At 43.9% G+C, this 12,426-nt stretch overlaps 2 protein-coding genes across 6 annotated transcripts in view; one reads left to right on the forward strand and one right to left on the reverse strand.

Annotated features, from left to right (window-relative positions):
• The window catches only part of LOC111954375 (ankyrin repeat domain-containing protein 6), a 28,998-nt gene extending 23,718 nt beyond the window's left edge, over positions 1–5,280 (forward strand). For 2 of the 5 annotated variants that reach the window (XM_023974072.2, XM_023974069.2), the window contains 7 exons: positions 640–744; positions 857–961; positions 1,319–1,480; positions 1,957–2,109; positions 2,494–2,607; positions 2,795–3,089; positions 3,504–5,280. In XM_023974072.2, the coding sequence (XP_023829840.1) occupies positions 640–744; positions 857–961; positions 1,319–1,480; positions 1,957–2,109; positions 2,494–2,607; positions 2,795–3,089; positions 3,504–4,159 (1,590 nt within the window). In that variant the 3' untranslated portion in view covers positions 4,160–5,280. Of the gene's footprint in view, positions 1–639; positions 745–856; positions 962–1,318; positions 1,481–1,956; positions 2,110–2,493; positions 2,608–2,791; positions 3,090–3,503 lie in introns of all 5 variants that reach the window. The other 3 variants (XM_023974071.2, XM_023974068.2, XM_023974070.2) reach the window with 2 other exon arrangements.
• A 3,292-nt stretch (positions 5,281–8,572) lies between these two features.
• LOC111954075 (midasin) overlaps positions 8,573–12,426 on the reverse strand; it is a 55,542-nt gene continuing 51,688 nt past the window's right edge. Inside the window, 8 exon segments of the mRNA XM_070435793.1 lie at positions 8,573–10,011; positions 10,220–10,362; positions 10,858–10,924; positions 11,104–11,218; positions 11,327–11,400; positions 11,616–11,790; positions 11,992–12,107; positions 12,244–12,333. Coding sequence (XP_070291894.1) covers positions 9,826–10,011; positions 10,220–10,362; positions 10,858–10,924; positions 11,104–11,218; positions 11,327–11,400; positions 11,616–11,790; positions 11,992–12,107; positions 12,244–12,333 — 966 coding nt within the window. The 3' untranslated portion in view covers positions 8,573–9,825.

Consider the following 12,426-nt stretch of genomic DNA (forward strand, 5'->3'; position numbering starts at 1 on the left):
GCACGAGCTCCAGCAGGTATATTTCACTGGTCATCCCCAAAGCCAACACTTCCTTTGGCCGCCTTTCCTTCCAGTTCTCTGCTGCCAATGACTGGAACGAATTGTAAAAAATCACTGAAGCTGGAGTCTTATATCTCCCTCTCTAACTTTAAGCATCAGCTGTTCACAGATCAGAGCAGCTCACAGATCACTGTGCCTGTACACAGCCAACCATATTATTACTTACCCTCTTGCTCTTTTGCACCCTACTTGCACATCATCATCTGCACATCTATCACAACAGTGTTAATGCTAAATTGTAATTATTTTGCCTCTATGGCCTATTTATTGCCTACCTCCCTACTCTTCTACATTTGCACACACTGTACATAGCTTTTTCTATTGTGCTATTGACTGTACGTTTGTTTATGTGTAACTCTGTGTTGCTGTTTTTGTCGCACACTTTGCTTTATCTTGACCAGGTCGCAGTTGTAAATGAGAACTACCTGGTTAAATAAAGGTGAAATAAAATAAATAATAAAATAAATATAGGCTAAAGTCAATTAAATTCAGGACTGCTAACCAATCAGTAAACTTGAAGCCTCAGTAAATAATACACTGGCCTTTAGTTGGTAACCTGTTCTCCCTCTGTATGTTCAGGTCCAGAGGTTTACCCGAGGCAGGAGTGTGAGGAAGAGGAGGGACAAGCTGAAGGCTGATCGCCGAGCACAGTCTGTCCCCAGGGATGACATGCTGCCCAGGAAGGTACAGTTACAGTACAGCTCCTCATCTTACTCCTACTGTCTCTGTGTGTGTCAGAATACGATAGATGCTCAGATGGTCGCCTGAAAGACACATTTTCTGTCGTTTCTCACAGGACAGCGCATCTGCTGCTGACGACACCCCCAGCAGCGACCGCGTCGCCCGCAAACATGAGGTGATTGAGGCGAGCAAGAGCACAGACAGGGAGCTCAGAGAGAAGGTTAGCTATTACCATAACCTTGTAACAACAACACATGAGAAGGTCAGCTATTACTGTAAACTTCTAACAACAACACATGAGGTCAGCTATTACCGTAACCTTCTAACAACAACACGAGAATGTCAGCTATTACCGTAAACTTCTAACAACAACAAATGAGAWWWTCAGCTATTACRGTAAACTTCTAACAACAACTCGAGAAGGTCAACTATTACCGTAACCTTCTATCAACAACACATGCGAAGGTCCGCTTTTACCGTAACCTTCTAACAACGAAACATGTTTACCCAGGTGAAATATGTTATTAATATTAAACACGTGGAACATGTGATGAGCTGTGCTGTCGTGCCATTGCAGCCATCGCTCTCAGAACCCCTCCGTCGTAGAGGGAACAAACATGGAGAGAAGAGGCGGGGCAAACTGCGAGGCTCCTCCCCCCAGCCCCCACTCCCCCCACACAACTACAAGGCCTATCAGCTGTACACTCTGTACCGAGGCAAGGATGGCAAGGTCATGCAGGTAGATAGAAAAAGTACATGCACACTGTCTCTACAATGACTTATTTTGTTTGAACATTTTCATGTGATGCTATGATTTATTACGCTTACCAAATTCACTTTTAATGTAGCTTTAAAGCACTGTGAATGGAGCTACTATCATATATTTTCTYTAATGTTGAAACCTTGTAAGAGGCTTTGCTACTATATTCTGGTATTTAGAAACATATATTTCAGTCTGAGTATTGCCCTGCGACAGGGGGTTTTCTCACTCCAAACAGCCAACCCGACTGCTCGGAGGCATCAGCATAGTCCTAATGCACACTGTTGCCTTGTTTTGTATCACATTCCAATTATAAAACTGGGGGGACTTTCACCCGTCCCCAGTGAAAGTTGGCCCCTGGGTTTACTTGTACATCATGCTTCAAAAACARGTTTCGTTCTGTTAGTCTCCACTGTCAAGTGGCTCAGTGCTCATGGTTATTGTCTGTGTCCCAGGCCCCTATCAACGGCTGTCGCTGTGAGCCTCTGATCAACAAGCTGGAGAACCAGCTGGAGGCCACCAAGGAGGAGATGAAGACGGAGATCCACACGGTGCAGGACCTGATGAACAACAAGATGGGACAGCTGGACCGCAAGAACAAACATCAGGTACGGACTAGACCAGGGTGGTGTTCATTAGGGAAGGCAACGTAAAATGTTTTGCACCAAAAAGCTAAAAGGAATATTTCTTATTGAACCAGTCCAYGTAGATCAGTCCCAGTTTCAGTCCATTCCCTACCGTTTGGTGCCTAATGAACACTACCTACACCACACCAGTCTCTCAAGTCACAGCAGTGCTGGTGGATGTGGGGCGGGAAATCCATGCATATATAATTTGTGCTGATTTTGCATAGCCTATTAATGAAATGAAGTGTAATGTTGCTAAAGTCAAAAACAGCTCTGAGCTTTTGTCACAACCGGCGTCTTGCATTAATCATGACAGCTCTGTCAGGTTCAGGCATTTAACTCTGGTTTGTGATTGTGTGGTTCTAGATCCGTGCTCTGGATAAGATGACAGTAGAGAGGGTGTCAGCGGAGAGGACAGAGTGCCAACACAGGATCAACCAGAGAGCCATGCAGGAAAGACAGGAGGGGGAAAAGAGACAGGTAATACGAACAGCAGTGTCAACTCACTCAACACAGCAGGAGAGGGTGGTCTATGCCATATCGCTTTTTCATTCGAGGTTTAGCTCAGATATTTCAACAATGCATTTACACTTACGATGAATACTATTGTACGCTAATGTTTCCTCTGTCATTAAACCCTCCATGTCTTGGTCTCCCATTCAAGCAGGCATCAGTGGTGAACGAGCTGAAGAACTGGTGCATGGCCAAGCTCCAGAACATCGAGGTGCGCTTCGCAGGAGACCCCTGCAACACCAAGCTGCGCCGGTCCTCGTCCATGTCTGAGGGCCTGTGTGAGGTGGACCCTGGGGGACTCACCGTGCTGCCTGCTGGGGGGCCTGGGGACAGCGCCCAGTGTCTGGCCCCCCACATCACTGATGTCACCGAGGGAGACCGCAACACCGCCGCGACAGAGGACCCCTCAGCCAACCACTGCTTTGCTGTTCAGGTGGACAGCTCTCCAGGTACAGTTCAAACAGAACTCTGTGAAATAGCCAGCGCTCTGAATTACTACGCTTATGCACATGCACGAACGCACATACACAAAGAGTGGGAAATAATTTCAAGCAGATACAGGCTTGTGTAAGCGTTACGTAATCTAAGTTTATTACGTTTATTATTATTAGGTCATACCTTTAAAAAAAAAAGTAAATAAAGATTGAATGTGGCCCAAATATAAAATTTTCACAGAAATTAAAAAATTATTGTTGCCTATGGCAGGCTAATTAAAATATCATCCCAAACTATCAGACTGCATTTGAAGATTGGCAATCTCACTGGAACTAATTTGAATAATCATCAATTATTTGTGTGCCATGCTCTAAGGTTGACTTTTTAATTCTAATTCATTCCATAATTGCTTCTTGGAAATCTTCCAGACAGTGATAAACATCCCAAGCAAGCGGAGATCTCCTCCCCAACTACTGCCAAGTTCCTGTCACAGTCTCCCCAAGTAGTGCGACCCAAGGAGCGCTTGCTAGGTGCTACTGAACACCGGAGGCCATATCAGGAACTGCAGGACGTGGCGCTGCTGGAGTTGGGACCGAGCAGCAGGAGCAGCAGAAGCAACAACAACCGGGCCAGCAGTCTGTCCCCAGCGACAGAGCGCCACTGTAGCAGCAGASAGGACAAGGACCTCGACAGGGAAAGAGATAGAGACCGGGAGCGGGGCAGGGACAAGGGCAAGCACCACAAGAGGCACTCCCAGGGCAGGACTAAGGCCAAGGTTGCCCCGGTGGGGCAGGCCGAGGGGACTCAGACTCTGGAGGTGTTTGAGGAAAGAGCCGTGGAGAGAGGCGGAGGGGAGAGCTCCTTTGCCCAGGAAAGGGAGAACATGCACGCCCTGGAGGTGACACAGTACTTCTTTGAGGCGGTGTCGACCCAGATGGAACACTGGTATGAGAGGAAGATCCAGGAGGCCAGGTGGCAGGCGGACCAGAGGGCCCAGGCAGACAGGGCTGCCCTGCTGGAGAGGATCACCTACCTGGAGGACGAGCTACGCATGCTCAGGACTAACAGGCACGACGACAGCTAACACAGACATACCACTGCAGAGTTTAAATCAGTGGAGGCTGCTGAGGGGAGGAAGGACGGCTCATAATAATGGCTGGAATAGAGCGAATGGAATGGTATACTTATTCCACTCCATTACCACAAGCCCAMCCTCCACAATTAAGGTGCCACCAACCTCCTGTGGTTTAGAGTTACACATTCAGAACGGCAAAAACCATCTGAGGTCATTACAGATGGCAACCTGGATCTAGTGGACCCACTAGTAGACTTGACCATAAATTGGCCATACATTTGTCATTGACCATGCACCTTCTCTACAGAATTMKATACATATATCTAATAATGTCATGCAACAGTAGAAAATAATKAATTTGTAATGGTAACTTATTAATGAGAAATGTTATGGCATGCCAGACAATTCAGTATAATGTTGTCTTGTTAATCATGTGTTTTGTTGTATACACCTGGGCAGCTCCTGTGTGTTGTGCTTTGTAAAAACCCCAGTAAATGTACTGCTAGTTACAATGGATCTGTCACAGTGCCATTATTGAACTGGAACACCCACACATATTGGCACATTGATAGCTTGTCCTCAACATGCCAATACTCCAGTGCTTTTTATCCTGTGACGCAAAAGCCTGTTATGAGAATCATTCTGGGGGTTTGTGGAAAATGTGGGTCATTTTTAGTGACATTGTAAAAAACAAATGAGAGAGTAGAGGAAAATGAGAGCAGACAGCTTCAGGAATAGTTTTGAGTTCGCCAGGATGCTTAACATATCAGTAGAATAAACTACTGCAAGCTTTCATATGTGACATACAAGTGCAACAGAACTCACGAGAATACAGCCAAACTGAAAGTGTCTTAACTGAAGAGAAGTTGTGCTTTCAAAACTTTAGTACTCATCCACTTCTGCTCCAGCCCACTATTTCTTTGATGGTAAAAACTCCATAACACCCTAATGTTTATCCTCAGCACTAAAATGAGTTACTGTTAGGAAGACCATGTTGGCATGATGAAAAGTAAAATAGACTACTGTAAATGTGTTACCGTGCTCATAGGTGACACTTGTTCTGTTCATGTGAGGTCGTTGTACATTGATGTCTCTGCTGATATGAACATACATTCTGTCTAATGAAGTCAGATGATGTCAAGTGTATTTTGTAAAAAAACGAAAGAGAAACTACAAAAATGGCACGTCTGTTTTATATTCAAGAGGTAGACGTAAAGAGCTACACAAGAGCAGACCAACATGAGCCCTGGAATACTAGTTATAACCCAGAAACCATTACAGATGGTGCTATTTCACATTATTGCAAATGGCACATCATACATGATTCTCACAGCTTTGCTCAAAAGTGAACTAGACTCAGCGATCTGGGAAAGCGTCACCACTGCTAGACATGGACATTTTAATAGCAACCAAACTGATAGGGGACTCCCCATGACATATCTCATATGGTTGTGCTCACGCCAAACAACATTCTGTATCAGACACTAGCAGTGTCAGGGATTCACGAGAAGAAAGTAGAGGAGCTGGTACAGCTAAGATTTCTTCCATGGTAAGTGTGACAAGGTCCTGATTCCTATGGCTTTGATGCTGCACATACACAGTCCATTTGAGGTATCTAACTCCGGCAGTTATACCTTAGCTACATTTGAGGCAGAATAGCAAAGTTGCTGGCATTCACTTCCAGCATGAACGGGTGGATTACCTCAGTCCCACAGTTCCAGACAGGTTTTAGTCTATTTTGAATTGACGCAGCAATACTAATGGCTCTATGTAGGCCTAAGACCTTTCTTAATGTTAGCCAATGCAAGGGATGACTGCAGCTCATCGTGGTGCATATTTGCCTGTGTGATCATCATTCAGATGGCGTTCTAGGGATATGGAGAGACAATGGTTAGAAAAGGGATACAACATAAAATATGAAACACAATTTCAGATGGCTTTGCCATTTCTCACCTGATTTGTGGCATTTTTATTTCTCTTGAACTCATCACTCGCCCAATACCTTAAGTCTTTTCGGTCTCCTTCGTCTGGCACTTGTCTTATGGTCCACATCATGTTTCTGTACAGGCCCAACACTTTCTGTCTCTGTAAAAACTGTGGAAAGAGAATAAGCACTCAAACACAAGTTACAGTAGAGGTCGCCGTACGGCTAGAGCAGTGGAAGCAAACAAGCAATCTAGCTAGCAAGTTACCTGGCTATCTGGCTAATTTATAAACAATCATATGGTATTAGCAGAGCAATATGCTGAGGTAAACAATTAATAAGTACCTTACTGTAATAGATTCCCATTCAAATGGGCAAAAATAGCTTTTTAGCAATTTTTTTTCTTCTCAAGCACAAATTTTGTCAGAACTCTCTGGGAATGGTCTGAGTGGGGAGGGGATAACTGAGAACTAGCTGTTATTGGCAGAAAATAACTATCAGGAAATAACACTGATCACTGCTTAAATGTTAAAGGTCCCGAATAGTCATTGTGATTCCCATGTAAAATWGCCTTTTGAGGGACTAAACTATCTCCCATAATATTTTGGGGGACAGAAATGCTATTATAATTTTTTCTCTCATGGCTACCAGGAAGTTTGAAAAGACAGGCGTGGGCGCGGAGCTTATATTCATGAGCTCYCATTGATTGACAGCTCTTTGAAACTCCTATGTCAAGAAACTTGGATGCAGTGAGCAGTGTTGCAGTAAAATCATCTCAAGCAAACTTGGTGATGCACAAAGCAACTCAAACGACATTGAAATTGCATCAATGATGTCAATGTTTTGGTCTCTCTCCAGTTTTGCATGTCTCTTGTGATGTGGTTCACAGCAGCATTGACGGATGTGCTGACTAGCTAACACCAGACACAGATGAAAGGGGAAACATATAAGTATCTTTGCCATAGATGAATAGTGTAAACTTTTAATTATATTTGCTGACAAACACCCTACAATCAAAATTTGGCACCAGTATAGTAGCTATCWAGCTAGCCCTACTGAACAAAAATATAAACGCAACATGTAAAGTGTTGGTCCCATTTTTCATGAGCTGAAATAAAAGATTCAAGAAATGATCCATCAGCACAAAATGCTTATTTCTCTCAAATGTTTTGCACAAATTTGTTTACATCCCTGTTAGTGAAAATTTCTCCTTTGCTAAGATAATCCCTCCACCTGACAGGTGTAGTATATAAAGAAGCTGATTAAACAGCATGATCATTACACAGGTGCACCTTGAGCTGGGGACAATAAAAGGCCACTCTAAAATGTGTAGTTTTGTCACACAACACAATGCCACAGATGTCTCAAGTTTTGAGGGAGCGTGCAATTGGCATGCTGAGTACAGCAATGTCCAACAGAACTGTTGCCATAGAAATGAATGTACATTTCTCTACCATAAGCCACCTCCAACATCATTTTAGAGAATTTGGCAGTACATCCAACCAGCCTCACAACTACAGACCACGTGTAACCACACCAGCCCAGGACCTCTTCTTCACCTGCGGGATCGTCTGAGGAGCGGTGCTGAGGACTATTTCTGTCCGTAATACAGCTCTTTGTGGGGAAAAACTAATTCAGATTGGCTGGGCCTTGATCATGTGAAATCCATAGATTATGGCCTAATGAATTCATTTCAATTGACTGATTTCCTTCTATGAACTGTAACTCAGTAAAATCTTTGAAATTGTAGCATGCTGCGRTTAAATTTTTSTTCAGTATATATAAACCATGCCCCTCTGCAAACACAACATTGCCTTCTCCAATGCAGGTTACAAGACAYTACTTATTTAAATTAGGTAAYAGAATATCACATTACCATTGGWGAATTAAATTGAGTTAGGGTGATGCCTTAATAATTCAGATGTATCCAAGTGTTTGACATCGAGCCGGGACCAATAACTGTTTGATAAAACTTTATGTAAAAGCAACAGTCATTTTTCATTKTTTGATCTGGGATTTAATCCAAATATCATCCAATTTCATGAAAAACATGATTTTAACAGATCACGACCTTTACATGAAAACATGATTTTGACTATTCGTGACCTTTAATGTTAGCTAGCTAGCTCATGTTGCCATGGCTATTTCCCAAGACAAGCATGATGTCAGAGAACACTACCTCGTTGGCACTACACTAACCCCATGGTTTAATGTTCATGTTACCAACATATATTTGTATGACCTGTTTTAATGTAAGTGCTGCCATGGGTAACCTTGAGCTAGCCACGATGTGGACAGTAGCAAACATGGTTGTAGTGGCAGCTCTACAGCTGATCCACTGTCTTTGGCTGGTCTGTCTTGGTTCAACATCGATGATTAACAAGATCAATGTCGCCCTCTTGTGGGGTGGAGTACTTATTGAAAATCCACATTTCTTTAGGGGCCATAAAATAATTATACTGTAGGCTACTACCATACATTATAAAACATGTGCTCAAAACATTTCAAAAAGTTTATTAACCCTAACATCATACAATGTATCGTGTCATATGTGATTGATAGATGGTATGAACAACTAACATGAATATCATTTGTTTGCTTAGTTATTTCCACATTACAAATCACCTTGGCGATAAACATTTCAATGCACAATCATCAACCACTGTTTTCCTAATGTCACAGCAATGGTATTTTCTAATGACGTGTCAGTGAATGAACCTTATCTACAGTACAGTCGAGGTGCAAAACAGATGTAGTTGTGATGTCGCTTAGGCTGCATTTAGACAGGTAGCACAACTTCCAAATTGGTATTTTGACCAATCACATCATATCTTTTGACATCAGATATTTTTCAGAATTGATCTGATTCGTCAAAAGATCAGACTTTGGCTACCTGTCTAAACATAGCCTAAGACCAGAGAAATGGAACCAATTGGAGCGTTTATCAAAATTGTTATTAGCAGTCCTTGTGCTTCAAAGTGCATAAGAACCACATTTTCCAAAAACATTGACCTTTATAGAAATAAAGAGAGAAAGAGAGAAAGAGAAAAAGAGAGAGCTTTATAATAACACCACATTATTTTGGGCAGAATTATAATTTCCAAGTAAACAATGGATGCATTTTTTAAAGCACATAGTGTAAAGTGAGATGCAAAACATTTTTTCAAGGCACAATTTTGGGATTACTTTTTAAATGGATCAAMCCCATATCAGCATGCTTTTCTTTTGCCATGATATAATTAAGGGGGTTCTTTTTTTTCTTGTTATTTTTTATTTGACAAACAGTGCATTAACATCACAACACTGTCAGCTCGATACATGGCCATTTGATGTGTTTACATGAAAGCAGAATGTCTTGATGAGCATGTTAGACTGAAAACATCCATACAACATGAAGGGGGTTATAGTACACAGGGAAAAGAGGTATCTTGTTCAAACGGAAGGGAATCACATTTTGTTTGTTTTCTAACATTTTTTATAGACGTGCAAGATAAAGCAATGCTAATTACATTACGAAAGAACTTCCAGAATCCCCCCGGCCTGATGACAAGGACTAACCAGCGGAGGTTGCTATCAAACTCTACAGTCTACTAAAATTAGAGTAAAAATAAGAAAAAAGGCACATATACAGTGGCAAGTCCGTCTTCCTTTGTGAGTTCTGTTTTTGAGTCTGTGTGTTGTCGAGAGGCTAGCAGCAGAGTGGCGTTGTGCGGTTGGTTGCTGCACTCTCAGATGGTTTCTTCTCATTGGCCTACTGGTCGGTTGCCGTGACGAGTTCAAACCACTGCCTCAGTGCGTCGCTCAGGGTCTCTGGCAAGGCGTTGACGTCCCTCAAGATCACGTAGAAGGGGAAGGGGAACTCCTCCATGTAGGAGCGGATCTCAGGCATCTCTCCTGGACCTTTGAAGATGGGCACCTTGATGTCCAGAATGGAGTCCTGTAGAAAAATTACAGGAAATGTCAAAAGGAATATTGTGGAATATTTCCAGGATATTWCAATATGAATATCATATCTCAGTGACTTGACCATTCACATGCCACTTCTATTGGACTGTATCATGTAAATTACAGTAAAACCTTGCATTTACTATCCACAGTCCTTGCTACATAACATGGATTCCATCTAAACCAACAAAGTCCTTTACCCTGGAGTTGGGGTTGTCAAGCACCACGAAGATGACAAAGACGTTGGCGCTGCGAGCCGCCTGCACGGCAGCCGTCACCCTGTCCTTCCCCTCCAGGAAGAGCCCCCTGCCGTCCGACACGATGAGCAGCAGCTGGGCCGTCTCTGTTGAGGGGAGGGGGGGAGAGAGAGTGAGAGGGAGGGAGAGAGATGGGAGGGAAAAAAAGAGCACAGGATGAGGGGGAGGCGGTCAGTTTACACTGGCACCACAATGGCCCTGGGTGTCTGCTTACAGGTTCCAGTCCTCTGGGCCGCAGAGGGAGAGCAGTGAGAGCCCTGATACCAGCTCTGCACTGTGATCCTCAGCGCGGCTCCACAGAGGACATGTTAGCTTCACCAGGGGCACTGTAGCAGGAACAATACTCTGCCTTTGACTAACAGTACTGGGGCTCTGCTCCCTACCAACACACTGCTCCACTCAGGGCTTGTTTGTTGGACATCAGATACTACCAGGGCATGGACCCCAAAGCCTCAGAGGACGATGTAATCAGCTGACATTCTTGCATATGTCTCAACCCATTACTGTAAGGAATAGTGGGATCTAGGGGAAGCCATTCTCGCTTATAGTAATCATACTAAACCTTCCACCCAGTAGAGTACCTGTGTTCATGGATCCAAGGCTGTGCTGCTTGGCTGCTACAAACATGTTGGCTGAGGTCTCCAGGAACTAAAGGATATTAGAGCATAATGTGGGAGTCAGTCTCAGATGAAAAAAAATCTGTCTCAAAGAGTATTTTGGGGGGAGATCTGTTGAACAATATTACAGTAAAGAACAGGCCTGAAAGTGGTTCAAATCATCAAAACTAAAGAGTGTAAAAATGAAGGAAGAAGGAAAGGAATTCCCACCTGGGCTATCCTGGTCTTTTTCTGCTGGAACTGACAGAGCCTCAGTATCCTAGCACCTGACTGATCGTTGAACGGTTGTTGGAACGGGTGGAGAAGCTGCACTGTCTCTCCAAAGCTGAGGGGGACAACCAAAACATTCCACACATCATGTTATCTCACTGTCAGGGGAAGAGAAACACCTGGACATCCATATTAATGTATTTTCAGTGACTGCTCCTCTCACCTGCACACAGACACCTGCCCAACCTCCAGGAGAGTGAGAGCGTTGACGATCACAGACAGGGATTCAAAGGCCAGCTGTGAGGCACAGGAGACAGAAGTGAGACATTGTGTTTTTCCCCATGTGGCACCCTATTCCCTATATAGTGCACTACTTTTGACCAGAGACTTTTGAGCCACAGTCTAAACTAGTGCACTCTAAAGGGAATAGCGTGCCATTTAGAACTCATACATAGTTCCTGCAACACTGATTGCAAGGTTGTCTCCACTCATCCCTCTGTGAAGCAACCTACCTGTTTTGAGTGGTTGTCCACCATGCTGGAGGAGTCGTCCACGGCCAGACAGATCTGATACTCTCTCTTGCTGGGCTTGGTTCTCCTCAGCCAGATCTTGTCTTTACGGAACTGACTGGCGATGTAGGGGATCACCTTCCGCATGTTCAGACGCTTTCCTGTGCGGAAGTCTCCTCTGTGACAGAGAGAAAACAGAATAAGAGATGAGCTAATATTTGTTGTGAAATTAAAAAGGAGGATCTTTCAAATGAAAAATAAATGAATTCATAGGAAAGGTTACAGAAGCCTGTTCCTGCTCCGGTCTGCGTTTTGTCTGATGGCTGATCAGTGGCCATGCTCCATGAATGATCTTCTAGGGGTTGCGGTAGGTACTCACTTGAGCTTGGCCGCCTGCGTGGGCTCTAGGATGAGYCGGAGCTGCTCACACAGCTGCTGGGACAGGGCCGAGGTCAACGTCTGGTACTGGAGCCACATGGCTGCCGCTGCACTCTCCTATAGGGGAAGATATTAGCAGGAGCAACACACAGAGATCTGAACTTCTGCAGGTAGGTCATGGGAATAACGCATAACAGGGTAAATAGTATCCGGTAATATTTATGTATTAGCAGAACATCCAAAGTGTTGGTACCTCCTCCCGGTCTCCAGGGGCCTGTTTCATCCAGGCCTCCAGCTGCAGCTCCATCTCCCTCCTCAGCTCCTCTGGGTCGCGGACTGGGTTCTGGACGGACACACACATTCAACTAATCTTATACAGAGTGCTCCAGTGCTTTCTGACTGGGTTTTTTCTTWATTACTAGAGCCCTAAGCAGAT

The sequence above is a fragment of the Salvelinus sp. IW2-2015 genome, linkage group LG28, assembly GCF_002910315.2.
Source record: "Salvelinus sp. IW2-2015 linkage group LG28, ASM291031v2, whole genome shotgun sequence".
Classification (NCBI taxonomy): domain Eukaryota; kingdom Metazoa; phylum Chordata; class Actinopteri; order Salmoniformes; family Salmonidae; genus Salvelinus; species Salvelinus sp. IW2-2015.